Below are 16,258 nucleotides of genomic sequence, written 5' to 3'. Positions count from 1 at the left end.
TTCGGCCACGTGCTATGACAACTCATTTCTCCCAACCCTTTTCTCTCTTCAAACTACTGCAGGCTGTGTGTGATTTTGCCTTCTCTGGGCTTGAGTATGTCATGATCACAATGTCAGCTCTCTCTGCTTTTCATTCTCATATGGCAATACTTGATTTTTTTCAAGATCAACAAAATGAAAACATAAATTTTTTAATTTTCATAAAGAATTCATCCAAGAATACATCCTTAGATTCCTGAGATTATGTCCTAATGTTTCTTCCACCCAATTCTCAGACACTCTGGCTGACCACTTGTCCGTGATTAGTCACCTGGGTCAGTTTTTCTACTTCATTATGCCAGTTAAGTGAAATCTCAAGTAGTAGGAAGACACAGAAGATATTAAGTGCGAGACCAAAAAACGGTGAATTTTATCTCCACCCCGCTGTGGTTGGAAAATGTGGCATGTGCGTGTGGTGCTGTGGTTAGTGTGCTGGTCTGTGTGTGTGTGTTTTGCCAGAAAAACCTCAAACCTGGCAAACATGCAGCTATGGAGGATAACAGACTGGGGAGATCATTCCAGAAATGAGTCCTAACAGACTCCACCATTTGGGGAGTGACTGTCATACCTGTGCTGGGTGTTTCATATGCATTTTTTCCTAATTTTTATAATATTATTGTCGCATTTCTACAGATGAGGCAGTCACTACACAAAGATGTTGCCATTTTTCCAAGATCCCATAGATCTCGACAACCAAATTCTGTGTAACCTTAAAAGTCATGGTCCTTCTACAAAACTATCCTGCCTCTTAACTTCATAAATCTGTCTGTCATCCCCCTGAAGTTAAATTGCTGATTTTTCTTAATACTTCCCTGTGAAAATCACATATAAATTTAGTAAAAAGGAAAAAACCATAGGCTTTTGCTTTTGGTGAAAAAAAGTTAGAGACAGAAAATGGGGATTAAAGATGTGTGTTCACCAGCAGAGCGATTTGAAAACACATCATTTCATATTTGAACTGCAGTTTCTTTTTTTCTTTTTTTTTTTTTTAAAATAAAACAAGTATCAGTACATGTTTCTCATCCCTCAGAGCTGCTAAGGATTAAAAGCTTTTCAAGATTCTCAAAAGATATGCTAAATTTACTTGTGATCTAAAACTCATTCTCACAGATGGTGAACACTTGTTATCTTCTCATTGAGGGTTTCCTACATACTGTTCACTCTTATTATCTTACTATTTCTTTCTCAATAAAATAGGAAACATTGGCTTTCCCTCTTGTAGATTGAATATTCTTAACAGGGGCAAAAATTGGTGCTTGGGGGTTGGGCAAAGAACTCGTTCTTTTTATGTATAAGGCACAGATATACATACAGCATATAAAAAGATAAATAGTAAATCAGTGGTCTTAAGCTTTCATAGAGGGGCCAGCCCCGTGGCCAAGTGGTTAAGTTCGTGTGCTCTGCTTCAGCAGCCCAGGGTTTTGCTGGTTTGAATCCTGGGCACAGACCTAGCACCACTTGTCAGGCCATGCTGAGGTGGCATCCCACATACCAGAACTAGAAGGACCTTCAACTAGAATATACAACTCTATACTGAGGGGTTTTGGGGAGAAGAAGGAAAAAAAAATTGAAGATTGGCAATAGATGTTAGCTCAGGGCCAATCTTTAAAAAAAAAAGCAAAAAAAGGATTTCATGGAACATGATTAGGAAAATAATTATGTAGAAAAGGGTCGGGAGATCCGGACAATGATGTAAGAAAGGTTGAGGGACACTATTGTGGACAGTTTCTTGTCATTGCTGGTACTGACCTCAACATCTCGCCAATCATGACTGACGTGTGCCTGCCAGTCTTTGCTAGGATCTGACGTCTTGACTTTCACTCCTCCCTTCTATCGGTACTAAAGCTTCACAGCTGCAGTCAGTTCATTCTCCCTTAATTCCGTAACTCAGAGTCCGAGGAAGACTGCTTTGAAGATGTGTAATCCAAGGAAAGCTCTCGGTTGTAACTCTTCCAGCCAGTTGTCTGGATTTCTGTTTATGAGTAACTGGAAAGCTGAGAAGTAGAAAAAGGACTTGAGTGACTTTTTTAAAGCTGATAAAGTGTATTCTGTCATCTCTTGATTATCCACACTAGAGATTTGGGCAGGAGGAGACAAATGGCACCACTTACACAGTCAGAACTCTTCAACTGAGTGATGCCGCCATCACCTGACGACCTGACTGGGAATGAGCTGTGAAACGTACCCTCTGCCTCACCTGCCATGTGCCCCACCCCACACGAAGTCCTCTTCTCTCAGGCTAGCAGAGGTCAGTCAGCAAACCATCAGTGGGAAGGTTCCAGTCTGAGAAACCTTGCCAGACTTGCAGCTCACGTCTTCAGAGAGGATACAGCAGCACAAGGCGTGGTGCCCTCTGTGCCAGTTGTCGGTGTTCTAAATTGAAAGACTGTAAGAAGCACAAATTACAAACCAATTCTTTAGGCTGTTTTGCCCTGTTGTTAGTGCTCGGTGACGCGACAATACTTAATTGCTCAAATCATTGATATTCTTTCAAAATCTTATCTTAGAAATGTCGGAAAAATGTCTCCTCATGAAACAGTGGTTTCTGTACGGACTAGTTTGTTAATCTATTTACATCTCAAGTACTGTACCTCTGACATCCATGTGTGTAAAACGTGATCAAAATGAAGGACTTCAAAGATACACTGTCTGATTTCAGAGATAGCACTCTTTAATTGTCCTTTGTAAAATGTACATATTTTAAGTTATCAGGATTATTAAATTGGGCTGAATAATTATTAAATTATTCATATTTACCATAATCATTTAGTAATTATCTAAAGCTATAATATTTTTAAAGTGGACTTTTTCATGCTGAAAGGGAGAAAAGGATCAAATAGCTATTTTATTAAAAATATAGTACTTAGGGCCGGCCCAGGGGCACACCAGTTAAGTTCGCATGTTCTGCTTCGGCAGCCCAGGGTTCACTGGTTCGGATCCCAGGTGTGGACATTGGCATTGCTTGTCAAGCCATGCTGTGGCAGGTGTCCCACGTATAAAGTAGAGGAAGATGGGCATGGATGTTAGCTCAGGGCCAGTCTTCCTCAGCAAAAAGAGGAGGATTGGCGGCAGAGGAGGATTGGTGGCAGATGTTAGCTCAGGGCTGATCTTCCTCAAATAAATAAATAAATAAATAAATAAATAAATAAATAAATAAAAATATGTTACCCTTAGGGAAAAAATTTAGGTGTAACCTAGACTGAAGTTTTCCTCCCTAAATGCATCCAATCTAATTGACTATGTCTACGTAAATTTTGTAACACTGTGGCTCGGAAGGAAGTGTGTGAGGGAAGCCCCAAAGTGTACCTGCATTGCTTCAGTGAAAGGCTGCTTGAGGACCTGTTACAAAGTACCAAGATGTGGAAGATGGAAAGAAAAGGATATCTTCTCTCAAGAGAATCTTCTGTAAATCATAGTGTCAAGAATGCTGCAAGAGGGGCCGGCCCGTACAGCGGTTCAGTGCGCACATTCTGCTTCTCAGCGGCCCGGGGTTCACCAGTTCAGATCCCGGTTGCATACATGGCAAAAGCCATGCTGTGGTAGGCGTCCCACATATAAAGTAGAGGAAGATGGGCATGGATGTTAGCTCAGGGCCAGTCTTCCTCAGCAAAAAGAGGAGGATTGGCAGTAGTTAGCTCAGGGCTAATCTTCCTCAAAAAAAAAAAAAAAAAGAATGCTACAAGAGAAGTTGCATTCTTGTCTTCTCTACAAGAGAAGGCTCAATATTTAGCAATCTCCATGCATTGTTACTAATTATTTTCTTCATTACTTTTGAATGTTTTTACATTGGTGAAACATTGCTCAGCTGGCAATGTTCTCAGATTTTTCCTTCTTGAAGTAGAGCATCATCACAACGATAATCTTTTTTATCAGCAGTTTTGTAAGCATGTATTGACTCTGCCAAGTTTTCGCGTAGGTCCCTTGAGCCGTGTTTGTTTCTGTTCTGATTCCCTGAAGCCTTTCTCGGATGGTCCTAGTCTCCAAGTCATGCAGTTTTTCTCACGCTTATTAAATATCTGCGCTTGGGATAGTGGGAAAACTGACTTGATTTATGGTACTCTCTTTCACACTAAAACAGCTCTTTTGAGTGTGTGTACACACAAACACTGTGGAAGCAGATTTATCTTAGCCAAAGTGACTTTAATCGCCTATCATTTGAAATTAAATGTTACTCATGACGATAGAGCCAAATGACACTGAAGATGATATGGCATATACCATAAGGACACGGGCAGACCTACCGGAAAGCAGTTCGTGTGACAACTGTGGGCTTCTCTTACTCGGAGAGAAGGCAGGTCTCCTCCCTCCTCCGTCCCGAGTTCAATCCAAAAGACAGTATGTGGGGCTGAGCAAGGCAGCTGCCCTGAAAGTGGGGGCAGCAGTCCAGAGGAGGGCTTCAGAGCCCGTGTCGGGGGAGGAGACGTCTGCCTACGGTTTGGCTACAGCAGTGACAGTAATGTGTGAACAGGGTATCCATGAGGGGGTGGCAGAGACCATGGGAGGAGGCAAGATTCTCACTGTAGGAGAAGGGGGTTTACAAATACAGAAAAGAGAGAAAATGAGAATACCTATGGCATGGATTGGAATTGAACTAATGGTTTTCAATTTATATGAATAAACATATGTGTACATACTTAAATACAGATCTATACTTACATCTATTAATATAGAGAGACGTAAATATGTGTGTGTATGTGTATAAACTCACAGGCATATTCCTTAACTCTGTCTATGGAGAAGACCTGGGAACAGTGACACCCTAATAGTAATGAGTACACCTAGCATTCGGACCTTGGTTTCTCAACAGAGCAGGAAAACTAAAAGATGAGTTTGGAACATCTTGTGTCAGAATGCAAGAAAGTGCTCAAAGAATGATGGGGTCATGACAATAAGAAACTGAAGCCAGCTTGAAGGGACTCCCACTGGCCAAATCTGGAATAATTTGAGCATCAAAATACATACTGATAGGAGCATGTTATAACTCATTGAATAAAATAGGAATCCATGAGTCCATGCTGATATAAATTGATAACATAAACCAGATAAAGAGAATTCTTTTTCTTACAGTAGGATGTGCCACTAATAAATGGAGAAGGAATGACAGAATTTTCAAAATCACCATTTGGCAATCATCATAGTAATGAGTAATTCAGCCCAACAAAATACTTAATTACAAAGAAGAAAACTAACTTTACATTGAGGAAACCTAGCCAGTACGGTCGTAATTAATCAAAATAAACGTCATCAGTTATGAGACAAATTGAATTTGTGCACCACCTGACAGGATGCAAAGAATGCATCATTACTTCTGTGGTATTCCTGCCAAAACCTGAATCTAGTCACAGAGCCACATCAGACAAACTCAGATGGAGGGTAATACTACAAAATAACCGGCCTCTGAACTTCAAAATTCAAGGAAAGAAAAGTCAGGAAAGACGGAGGAACTATTTAAGATGGAAGAAAACTAAAGAGACTTGATAACTCAATGCCATATATGATCCTGGTTTGGATCCTTTCGCTATAAAGGGTATTGTTGGGAGAATTGGTGGCACTTGAATAGAGTCTGTGGATTAGACAGTAGTGGTATATCCTTGTTAATTTCCTTATGTTGATGGCTATTTTGTGGTTATATGGGTTATATCCTTGTTTGTAGGAATTACACACCAGAGCATTTAGGGTAAAGAGGTATCATGTCAGAGCTTACTCACAGATGGTTCAGGGAAAAAAAGCTCTGTGAATTTGAAATTATTTCAAATTTTTAAAAATAGCAAAATAAATGTTCTTTGAGGCATATTCACCACTAAAGTTATTGTTTCCTTTCAAAACTATAGAGACAAGACTTTTTATATAAACTTACAGCAGGACAGTGTGTTTCCTTATTGCGATTTTTGATGTTTATCAGATACAAGAATAATAAGCTTACAGAGGATCTTTAAAAGAGAATTGTTTTATTTTTTAACCCACTCAACACACACACACACACAAAGCCGTAAAGAATTTTAAAGTGGCCGGTATAGCTGTGTACGTACTCAGTTTCTAAACTTGTGGCCTAAAAGCAGTTGGGCAGGATTTTAAAAACAACCTCCTGAAAAAGAGAATGTTGGAGTTTATTGTTTTTGCTGTTCTTTTTGCAAAGTAATTAAGAATGGAGGCCCTGGAGCCAAGCCGCTTGTTTGGAATCCTGGCCACCGCTTATGTGTGACCTCTGACAAGGTATTTGATCTCTCTAGCCTCAGTTTTCTCATCTGTAAATCGGGATAATACTGTTGAACTCACAGGTCTGTCAACAGGATAAATGAGATAATACATGAAAAACACTTAGACTGTGGCGCCTTGGGAGCACTAAAGTTGGCTGCTGCTGTTACTATTTCAGGAAAAGTTAATGCTTTCATAAAAGAACCCTAGTATGATTATATTGGCTTCCTTCTCCCTCACTAGGAGTAGAATTACTAGGAGGCTATAAAATTTATGGCCTCTGCTGTTAAACCTGTCCCAAGATCAAACTAAAGCCTGGAAATGGAGCATATTCTAGAAGACGGCAGGCATTGTAATGCAATAGAAAAAGACTTGGCCTTTGGAGAACTAAGACTGGTTAAATTCCAGACCTGCCACTTAGACGCTCAGTGACTTTGGTCTTCACCTTGAAATGTCTATAATGTACAAATCATCATAGCAACCATAAAGGGCTGTTGGGGGGTTAACTGAGATAAACTTCACAAAACTTCTAATAAAGTGACTGACCTGAAGAATGTCCTAAAACAATGATGGTTATTTTCTTACTCCTTTAAAGGTGCAGAACAGTGAATTTAGAAGGATAAAGGCGTTAGGATTAGAAATAGTAGCAGAGCTTTTGAGGACATTTTTGAGAAGTGTGATAAGCTTGTTGCTGCTTGTTCCTGCAGAGGTCTAGACTACCAACGATGGGCTTAAATTGCTTCAGAAGGAATGCCAGTCGACAGGAAGCATGTCATGTGTTGTGTAATCCCATTCTCAAGAGACGCTGGAGAAGGGTAGATAGCTATCTTTCTAGCACAGCACGGGTTTAGTGCACACCAGCCTTGGAACCAGGGACAAAGGACAGAATCTTTGTCTAGTTCCCATCTGTGTTTAAATATTGAAGCGAATATTGATTTTTCTGGCTATAAAAATGTAATCCTTTCTTTATCCCACAGAAGGATCATGTCAGATGCACATTCAAAATGTATGTGTATATTTTCTTTTAAAGAGAAAATTGTTCATCTAAAATTAGTCACTCTTGGTCATTGATCTAGGACTTCTTTAGAACTCTGGGTGTTATCAAAAGACTTTTTCCTGTCGCACTATCTTCTGCTTTAATGCATTCACTCAGTCATGCAACAAGTATTTATTGAGAACTCCTAATATTCCAGGCACTCTGCTAGATGTTGGTTAGAAAAAAGTGAACAAAATAGATCTCTCATGGAAGAGGATTCACTCCACTGCTCTTAAAACCTCCAGTGAGCTTTATGGGAGCTCTTTGCAAAGGAGCATACTTTGAACCATTAAAAAAAAAAAATCAGATTCTTTTGGTTACAGCTATAGATGATAGAATATGTTTGGTGTATGTGAAAACAGGCTCATCTCCACGTTTGCCTGCAATCGCCGTACCTACACGTTTCCTTCGAGCAGCGTGCCTTGTGTCTAGTGGGCAGCAGTCTGTGACTTGCAGGAGAGGTACCCATTGTTGGTAACTCATGTGAAATTAAACTTGGGCTGGTCGCTGGTTGAATCTGTTATGAAATATAAGCTCTCGGTGTCTCTGCTTTTAATACGTGGGAGGAGATTTTTCCTTAGAACAATCATGGCGATGTTAACTCTCTTGAAAAGCCGACTAGTGGCTCAAAGGAAAACTGCTGCTCTGGTCTGAATTGGCGAAGGCAGAAAGCTGCAATTACAGTACATTTCCCTATTACAAAGAGCGCTGGCTTTGCCAGGGAGGGCCGGACGCAGCATAAAAGCACACCATAAAAGAACTTTGGTAGTGAAATGCCTCTGTTTTTATCCAGATATGCTGGTAGCATGTTTATTCAGTGTGGTGCCTCTGCTGAGATAAGACCCGCTTCCTTCGGATGCCCTAGACTGCCATTTGTTTAGCTGGAGAACTTAATGAGTAATGAATGTGCTTGTCTGGCTGATAGAAAGTATTTCCACAGCCTGCGGCTGTGTTTATAGAGAGGGGGAGAGAGACCACAGGCAGCAATTTGTCTTCTTAGGTATCAGCAAAGTCTTCTCTTTTAACAACTAGAGGATTTATTTTTAACTGCTTGACTCAGTGTTTGTCAGATGATTCGGACCATCAAACTGCAGATTGAAGTACCCGGCGCGGGGGAAGCTGGAATGGCAAGCGAAAGGGGGCTGGCTGGGAAAAGGGGTGGGATTTCAGCATCGTGCCTCCGTGGCTCTGCCTCCCAATGTGGGAGAGTTTAGGGCTTCCTGCAGCATGAGTGTATTGCAGGTCAAGCTGGGAACTAAAGGGTAATGGCTGCCTTCAGCTGCTTAAAGACGTGATTGCCCAGTGATTGGGGTATTGTGAGGAGGCGCCCAGGACCCAGGGACCAGAGCGTTCTGAGCGCGCCGGCCTCTGCTGTTCGGCTATTTGAGCTTTTCTCCTGCTTGATGCTGCCTGTCTCCAGAAGCCTCTCACCATGATCGATAGCTCCAAGAAGCAGCAACAGGGCTTCCCAGAGATTTTAACTGCTGGGGATTTGGAACCTTTAAAAGAAAAGGAATGCCTTGAGGGGAGCAACCAGAAAAGTCTCAAGGAAGGTCAGTTTGTCTGTGGACAGGGGCAAAACTGCCAAATTCATATTGCCGTCAGCCAGGCTGAGCGTGTCTGTCTGCTTACCATGCCGTGTGTCTGCTCTCTCTGTTCACTCACGTCCTTACACGTTCTAAGTTCTCTGAAATGAAAGCTCAGTGCTGTTCTTGGTAGCTCTTTCTAACGATTCATTAACTGATAGACTGCTAGGCATTTTGCAATAATTAATACAGGAAAGGGACTTGCAAAGCCAGTCTTCATTTCAGGAAAATCCTTCTAGGTTCGTTTTGTAGATTTTCTCATGTTCTCCAGTTTTTTTGCCCCCCTCCCACCTTAGGAGAGGCCATTTCCTTTTCAATATTATTCAAAACACTGTTTCTTTTAGGTCTATGAACATAATTCCAGGAAAATTAATTTTCTCCAGTTAATGTTTATGGTTTGTATTGTTTAAAACCAGGAAGGTAGCTGGCTCTTTCTTAGTCTTTAAATGATTGGTTTAATTGGTTATAATACACACTGCATCATTTTATTTTGTTTTACAGTTTTTAAAAGCACACTGCATAGTTTTGTGATTTTTTTTAACAAAGCAAAGAATAAGCTTAAGAATACTGTCAGTTATTGTTAGTGGCCACTGCACAGGTCCGTCACTGATTGATTTAAGAAAATGGCCAAAGGTTTGGGCATTGCTCTCCTCTGTCCTGGCATAGTGAAGTGTGGCAGGACCAGCGTGGGTGCTTTACTATAGCAGCTGGAGATCAAGGGCCATGATTTAAGAAATTCAGGATCTTCAGAGAATATGTTTTTCCTAAATTTGAGATATGAAGGTCACCCCCTTCAATACTTGTTTAATTTGAAAATTGATTTTCTAGCATTCTTTGGGAGGATCCCCCCCCCCCCATAACCCCTTTTCATTTTATCTGTTTTCAGCTCCTGCCATCAGCCGCCCCCTTACCTCTCCACTCGCTCTCACTGATCTTACAGAGACCCAGAGAGTAAATGTAGAGTTATCTGCCTAAGGAGCAGCTTGAGCTTCTTCCAAAAGGATATTTCTGTCAGACATTTAGAATATGAGAATGTGATGATAGATTGTTACAGATTTAAAAGATAATAAGAAACAATCGTTGGACTTGCTAGAGTTGAACTAGTTTTGAGTATGAGTAGAAAAAACATCTAGATTGAAACAAACGACACACAATGAAGTATAAATAGCTGTTGCCGGGAACCAAACAATGGGGTGGCCTCTACTTGTGCACAGCAAGCCTTGGTGTAGGTTCTTACAGAATCAGTGCCAGTGGAGTTTTTAGGACATGTTCTGGAGACGTACTGAGGGGAACTCCAATTTTTTAAATTGTTAACTTAAAAAGATTATCTATGCATCATTTAAGTCAAGTTCAAGTGTGAAGCTCATATTAATGCCATACATTTAAAACAATTTTTGTGCTACTTGAAAAACTGGAAAAGTAGAGGAAAATGGAATAGGAGAAATAAAAAGATGTTGTAACAGCAGAGTATGATAAAGGAGCATAGAAAGAAAAGATTAAAAATATAAGAGGGTAGGAGAATTATCAACAGGAACAGCAAAGTCAAGTCAAGATGATTGCGTAATGTGCAGATTCTTTCCCTGACAATCGTGACCATGCTTTCACTTTACACATGTGCAATGGTATAATGTCAAAAGAGTGAGAGCTTGGACTCCCAAGTGAGGTATACTTGGAATCAAATCCCAGGCACAGTATTTTCCAGCTTTGTGACCCTGCACAAATTCACTGCTCTGAGCCTTCATTTCCTCATTTGTACAATGAGGGCAAACAATACATATTTCATAGTGTTTTTATGAGATGCTTGGTTTAATGCCAGTTTGTCATCCTTCTTATTATTTTTTAACCCTTTGTTATGTTTTCCTTCTATTGAAAATTTAATTTTTAAAATCCTGTATATCGACAAAAGAGAAGTATTCTGTATATTACTGTCATGTAAATTCATAAGTATAAAGAGATAAGGGGAGAGAACTTTCATATTTAAAACATTTCACAGATATGATTGGATGATAAAATCCATCTGTCTCACTGCAGTTGCAGTGAACTGGGTTTTGCTTTATATCTCAACAGACTGTATCTCTACTCTTTTTCTGCTAGAGATAGGGCTGAGGGTAAAAACAGAGAGATATCAAGGGTGATCTGTTGCCTCAAAGGTAGTGACGTTGAAAGAGCATTAGATCTGGGTTGAATTAGAACGGAAAAAATAGGAGGAGAAATTTTGCAGAAAGCTGCTTTTTTGTTTGGAGTAATATGAAAATTGCTCGGTTCCTATGGAGGCTTGAAAGCCTGGAATTCAGTGTGTCACAGTCACTGCCTGCACATGAACACCAACGGTCAGCTATTAGCCTTGGAGAATATGACATTGGGACGAGCTGCTGCTGAGCCTTGCCTGCTTTTAGGTCTTGGGCCAAACCTCAGTTTTATTAATCCTTGAAAGTTGATTGATATGGCAGCCGTTGTTCAAACACTAAAATGCCCTGGGGTCTAATTAGATCCTCTGCTGTTTTGTCAAAAGAGACAAATCTATGACTGACTATTAGTAATGTCTAATGGTCTATGCCTCATGGGTTAAGGGACACTAATTTAAAATATTTATTATATTTCACATGAACAGTGTTTGGTTTTCTACTCATTTTTGGCAAAGTTGGTTTTCGTATTTGTTTGTTTGCTTAAAAGAAGAACCTCTGGGGGTTTTTTGAAAGTCTGAATCATGTTTCCAGGTCTGCAGGAAGGATAGTTCTGGTCCCTCTGGTCCTGCTCCCACAGCGCAGCTTAGGCTCTGGGGGTTCGGACGTTCGTCCACTGTGAGGGGCTGGCGGCCACTCTGCCTCTCAAGCACTTGCTCCGTTCTTCCTTATCCTGGGATGTTTGAGAACTCCTGTTAGTGTTGACAGTGCTAGTTAGCTGAAATTATTATTCAGGGTAAAAGCAGACTTTGTAACCAAATAGTCAGAGGTTTCAAAAGTTTCTGTGACACCTTAACAAGAAAATTTGAGAGGAAAATGCTCCAGGTGCCGGCCGCCTGTGCATGGTTGTCCTCAGTACCAGAGGACTGTGTGGATAATAAAGCAATATCACCTCACAGCTTTCTCAATGCTTCTAGAAACTTTTGATAAATACCAACCCATGTGTGTAGTTGAAGAATTTGATTATTTTCTGCCCTGATGAGAATAGCAACAAATGTCATGAATTCTGATCAAATTCAAAATAGGGAATTTTCCTTAGACTAGTCTCTTTTGTCAAACCAACAATAGGGAATCTCACCTTTTGACTTATTCACAAAACAGATCATTTTCTATTAATGTTCAACAGATTAAATTCAATTTCTGGTTCTACAACTGAAGAAGGATATTACAGATCACTGACTTGCCAGCTTAAGAATTAATAATTAACACATTTTGAGAGAAAATCAAGTAAATTGAGATGATTTAATTCAGATAAGTGGTTTAACATGAGTTGTTATTGAGATCATGAATCATAATACCATTGCTACCAGCTAGGTATAGCCTGTGTTCATCAAAGACAAAATGGTAGCCAATGGATTTGAAAAAGAAAAGTCAGTGTTCAGTATACAGAGCTCTCTCACGGTGAAAATGACATACTGCAGAAGGAAAACTGGGCTGAGTATTAATTACTTTGACTAACTGCTCTAACCAACAATGCCCAAACTCAGTGTTTTAACCAATCAAAGTGCATTTCTTGCTCAAAACATAGTCCAGGGTGGATTAGACAGCCATCCTGGTCAGCTGTCCTCCGAGTGTGACTTGGGGATCTGGGCTCCTTTCATTGTGTGGCTCAATCATGAGTGTGTGTGGGGGGTTACAGATTTGAGGGGACTGCATTCCCAACTCTGTCACAGGCTGGTTAATAAGAGTTGAGTAAAGTCTCTGAAATTTTGTGGCAGATTACGTAGTAGAGAGTGGAGTAGAGTAATGTGGTGTACTGGGACGTGGCTATGGTAGATCTGTTTATGAAAAAAATGCACATTTGTCAGAGACATTCTGAGTAATCTGACCTGGGGAAAATAGATTAAGTAAATACCTTTATCAAAGCACCAAAACTTTTTTAAGTGGTGGAAATTATTTCATACATACTCTACCTGCACTGTTCATTAGCCACATATGGCTGTTTAAATTTAAATTTAGAATAATTAAAATGAAATAAAGTTTTTAAAAATTCAGCTCCTAGGTCACGTGAGCCACGGTTCAGCTACTCCGTGGCCACACGTGGTTAGTGGCTGCTGTATTGAGCAGGGCCAATTATAAGACGTTTCCATCACTGCAGAGAGTTCTGCTGGACAGTGCTGCTCCACACTCCTCCTTCACGTCTTTCCCAAATGTTGCTCTCACACCAGCTCTGCAGCTCAGAGTCTCTTAAAACCTAGTCCCTGTGCTCTTTCCTAAAGAAAGTCACTTGATCCTGTTAGCTAAAAATAGCAACTTCTCTGCTGTGTATTCCCAATAACTTGATCTGCATCTCTTCACGGCATTTCCCCTTTGGCCATTGTGCCATCTTCACTATTAGACCATAATATTTTTTGGAGATAGGATCTTTGTTTGGATCATTTTTTACCTCACCCCCAGTGTCCTGCATCTCTCATAGACACATTATTATTATTATGTGGCAAGTGTTCAAAGAGTATTATACCTCTCCCTGCTTCTGAAGCAGAATATAATTTGAATGATTACCTTCAGATATAATACATAACCCAAAATGCACAGAATGATCCCTGGAGCATTAATAGATTACTAGAATTGTTATTTATTGTTTGATTTTTGTCAGCTGCCACATGCAGCAATTCTCCCTTTTCTAATTTGCTGCTTCTGATCTTCTTTAAAGTAAGGAACATATTAACAAACTGTGAAGTGGAATCCTGATTCTATTGCTGATTCAACTAAAATTTGTTGAGCCATAGTGGGAGAAACAGACAAATAGACAGCTGAAATAAAGAACACTACAAAGCCTGCTTTAAGTAAAGCACGTGAATTTTGCAATGTCTATTTTTATTTCTCTGGGAATTTTTTCTTTGTTTTCTGCCAATGTTGTACATAATTGAAAGTGTTATACAAGTGAAGTGTCACTAAATTAATGTTTTAAAAAAATAAATTTGAAGAGTAAGATATGCCCATAATAAATTCAAATAACATACAGGTATGAAGGAAAAAGTAAAAGAGTCTTCTTCCCAGATATGATTCAGTGTTTCTTAAAAATGAGTACGTACTGCTTTTGAGATGAAATTATATAATAGAATTTTTTATTAAAAATAGTTTCGTTTGGCAGATTTTTTTAATTTTTAATTTTTTTTATTTTTTGGTGAGGAAGATTGGTCCTGAGCTAACATCTGTGCCCATCTTCCTCTCTTTTGTATGTGGGATGCCCCCTCAGCATGACTTGATGAGCAATGTGTAGGTCCACGCACAGGATCCGAACCCGCAAACCCCAGGCCGCTGAAGCAGAGTGCAAGAACTTAACCACTATGCTACCTGGTCAGACATTTGGCAGAAATTTGAGTGCTTCTACACAGCATCATGCAAGAGGTTGAAAAGATTCACGGAGCTCACAGCCTAAAAAGCTAGAAACTGAATCATAATATAGGAGTTAAAATATGCACACACATAAAAGAGATAACAGGAAACCCGTATGTGCTTTGGTCCAAATGAGTGAGGATTATAGACGGAGGGCCAGGCCTCTCTCTTGTGCTCCAGACCTGTCTGATCATCCACATCCCTGATGTCTCCAGTGGCCCCCTTACTTCTTCCCATGAAACATGATCCTCCAGCATTCCCTGTCTCAGTTAATGGCACCTCTGTCCACCCACTGGCTCATCCTAGAACCTAAATGGGAGTAATCCTTGACACCTTCCTTGACGTCCTCCTCATAAGCTATTACCACATCCTGTTACCAAATCTGTTCATTCTGCCTTGGAGATATTTCGTTTATCCACAGCACTGTTTCACCATGGCCACCACCCTTGTCCAGGTCTCCTTCCTCAGATAGAGTCTTTACAGGGGTCTGGACTCAGGTGGAAAGAGAGCTTTCTCCCCAGCCACGCTGGCCCCCCTTTGTTGAGGGAGGCCCTGCCTCTGCCTTCAGAAACACGTCACACTTCTCCCTCCCTCCACTGCTGTTCTCTCCCAGAATGCCTCTCCCTGCCCACCCCACCCTACCCTCGCCCCAGTGGCCTGCATAACTGCAACTCATCCTCTCATCTGCATCAGCATGCACAGTTGCCTCCGTGTTAGGAGAGCACGCGAGTTATGGCAGCTCTCAGTTCTCTTTATGTTTGGGTGGGCAAATGGGCATGTGCATGTGTGTATGTAGGTATATCTATGTCTGTATACAGATATGCGTGTGTGTGTGTGTGTGTGTGTGTGTGTGTGAGCGAGCCTCATTTCTAAATCCACAGAATAGGAAGAAAAACCAATATATTGAGCCAGGATCAAGTGACCTCTAGAGAGCAGCTTGTGCTTACTGTTCTAAGAAAAACTGGAGGTAAATAATATTCCACTTTTTTCCTTTTTCATTGTTAATTGTCCTTTTATTCAGAGAGCCTGCCTTAGGAATTTACATTAAGATATTTCAGAATGTTTTTTATGACATGCATTTTCTCATGTTAGAGGAATTAGGAAAGAACTTTAACCTGCCCCTGTAGCTGCTCACTAAAATTCTAGTAAAGTGGTAGAATATAGAATTTCTGATTGCCCCCAAAATAAAAAAATAAACATTATCTTCTTGTGGAACCATATAGGGTGAGAAACCTAGAAGTTCGAGTGTAGAGCCAGCACCATCCTACAGATTAAAAATTAATTGTCTGAAAAAAACAAATCAAGTATTGTTTTAACCTTTTACGTTGCTGGTGATCAGGCAATTAGGTCAATGATTTTGCTTTTGAAGTGCCTGTCATTTGTGTTATACTTCCATTTATCCCACCGTGTACATTATTTCCACTGCTTTTTAACCAAACGAGATTTTTTTAAATGTATATATGTATTGTATCTTCCTGTGTGTCTGCCACAGGCTAATGTTATCCCTGCCATTCTGTACCAGGCTCCCTGGCTTTGTATCACGTTGTCATACCACGAGAAGCATCCTTTAAATTCATTTCAACTTTTGACAAAAAGGAGAAGGGAATTTGTATGAAGGTATGATCAGTTTAAAGAAACATGCCCCATTTTTAGCAGTCAGTTTCCATGGTAACAGAAGCAGCAGCCAACCACAGAGTTATCAAAGTGCCTGTAAATTTCCAAGGCTGAGTGTTAAAAACACTGTCTTCCTGACCTCATGCTGCAGATTAATGCAGGGAACCTACAGTGTGTTCGCCAGGACCGTTAGCAGTTTCGTTTGGACTTCGTTTTTGCTTTTTAATTCCTAATAGAGAGTAAATGCCGCCTTGTAGACTGTGACC

At 40.3% G+C, this 16,258-nt stretch overlaps 1 protein-coding gene across 24 annotated transcripts in view; it reads left to right on the top strand.

Annotated features, from left to right (window-relative positions):
* MRTFB (myocardin related transcription factor B) overlaps positions 1-16,258 on the top strand; it is a 258,616-nt gene that overhangs the window by 179,622 nt on the left and 62,736 nt on the right. Inside the window, exon 1 of one of the 24 annotated variants that reach the window (XM_005598901.4) lies at positions 7,971-8,823. The exons of 22 other annotated variants lie outside the window; for them this stretch is intronic. In XM_005598901.4, the coding sequence (XP_005598958.2) occupies positions 8,703-8,823 (121 nt within the window). In that variant the 5' untranslated portion in view covers positions 7,971-8,702. Of the gene's footprint in view, positions 1-7,970; positions 8,824-16,258 lie in introns of those variants that run through there. One more of the 24 variants, XM_070230972.1, reaches the window with a different exon arrangement.

This window comes from Equus caballus, chromosome 13 (assembly GCF_041296265.1).
Source record: "Equus caballus isolate H_3958 breed thoroughbred chromosome 13, TB-T2T, whole genome shotgun sequence".
NCBI classification, from domain to species: domain Eukaryota; kingdom Metazoa; phylum Chordata; class Mammalia; order Perissodactyla; family Equidae; genus Equus; species Equus caballus.
Note: the sequence above shows the minus strand (reverse complement) of the source record. Positions and strands in the feature narration are given on the sequence as shown.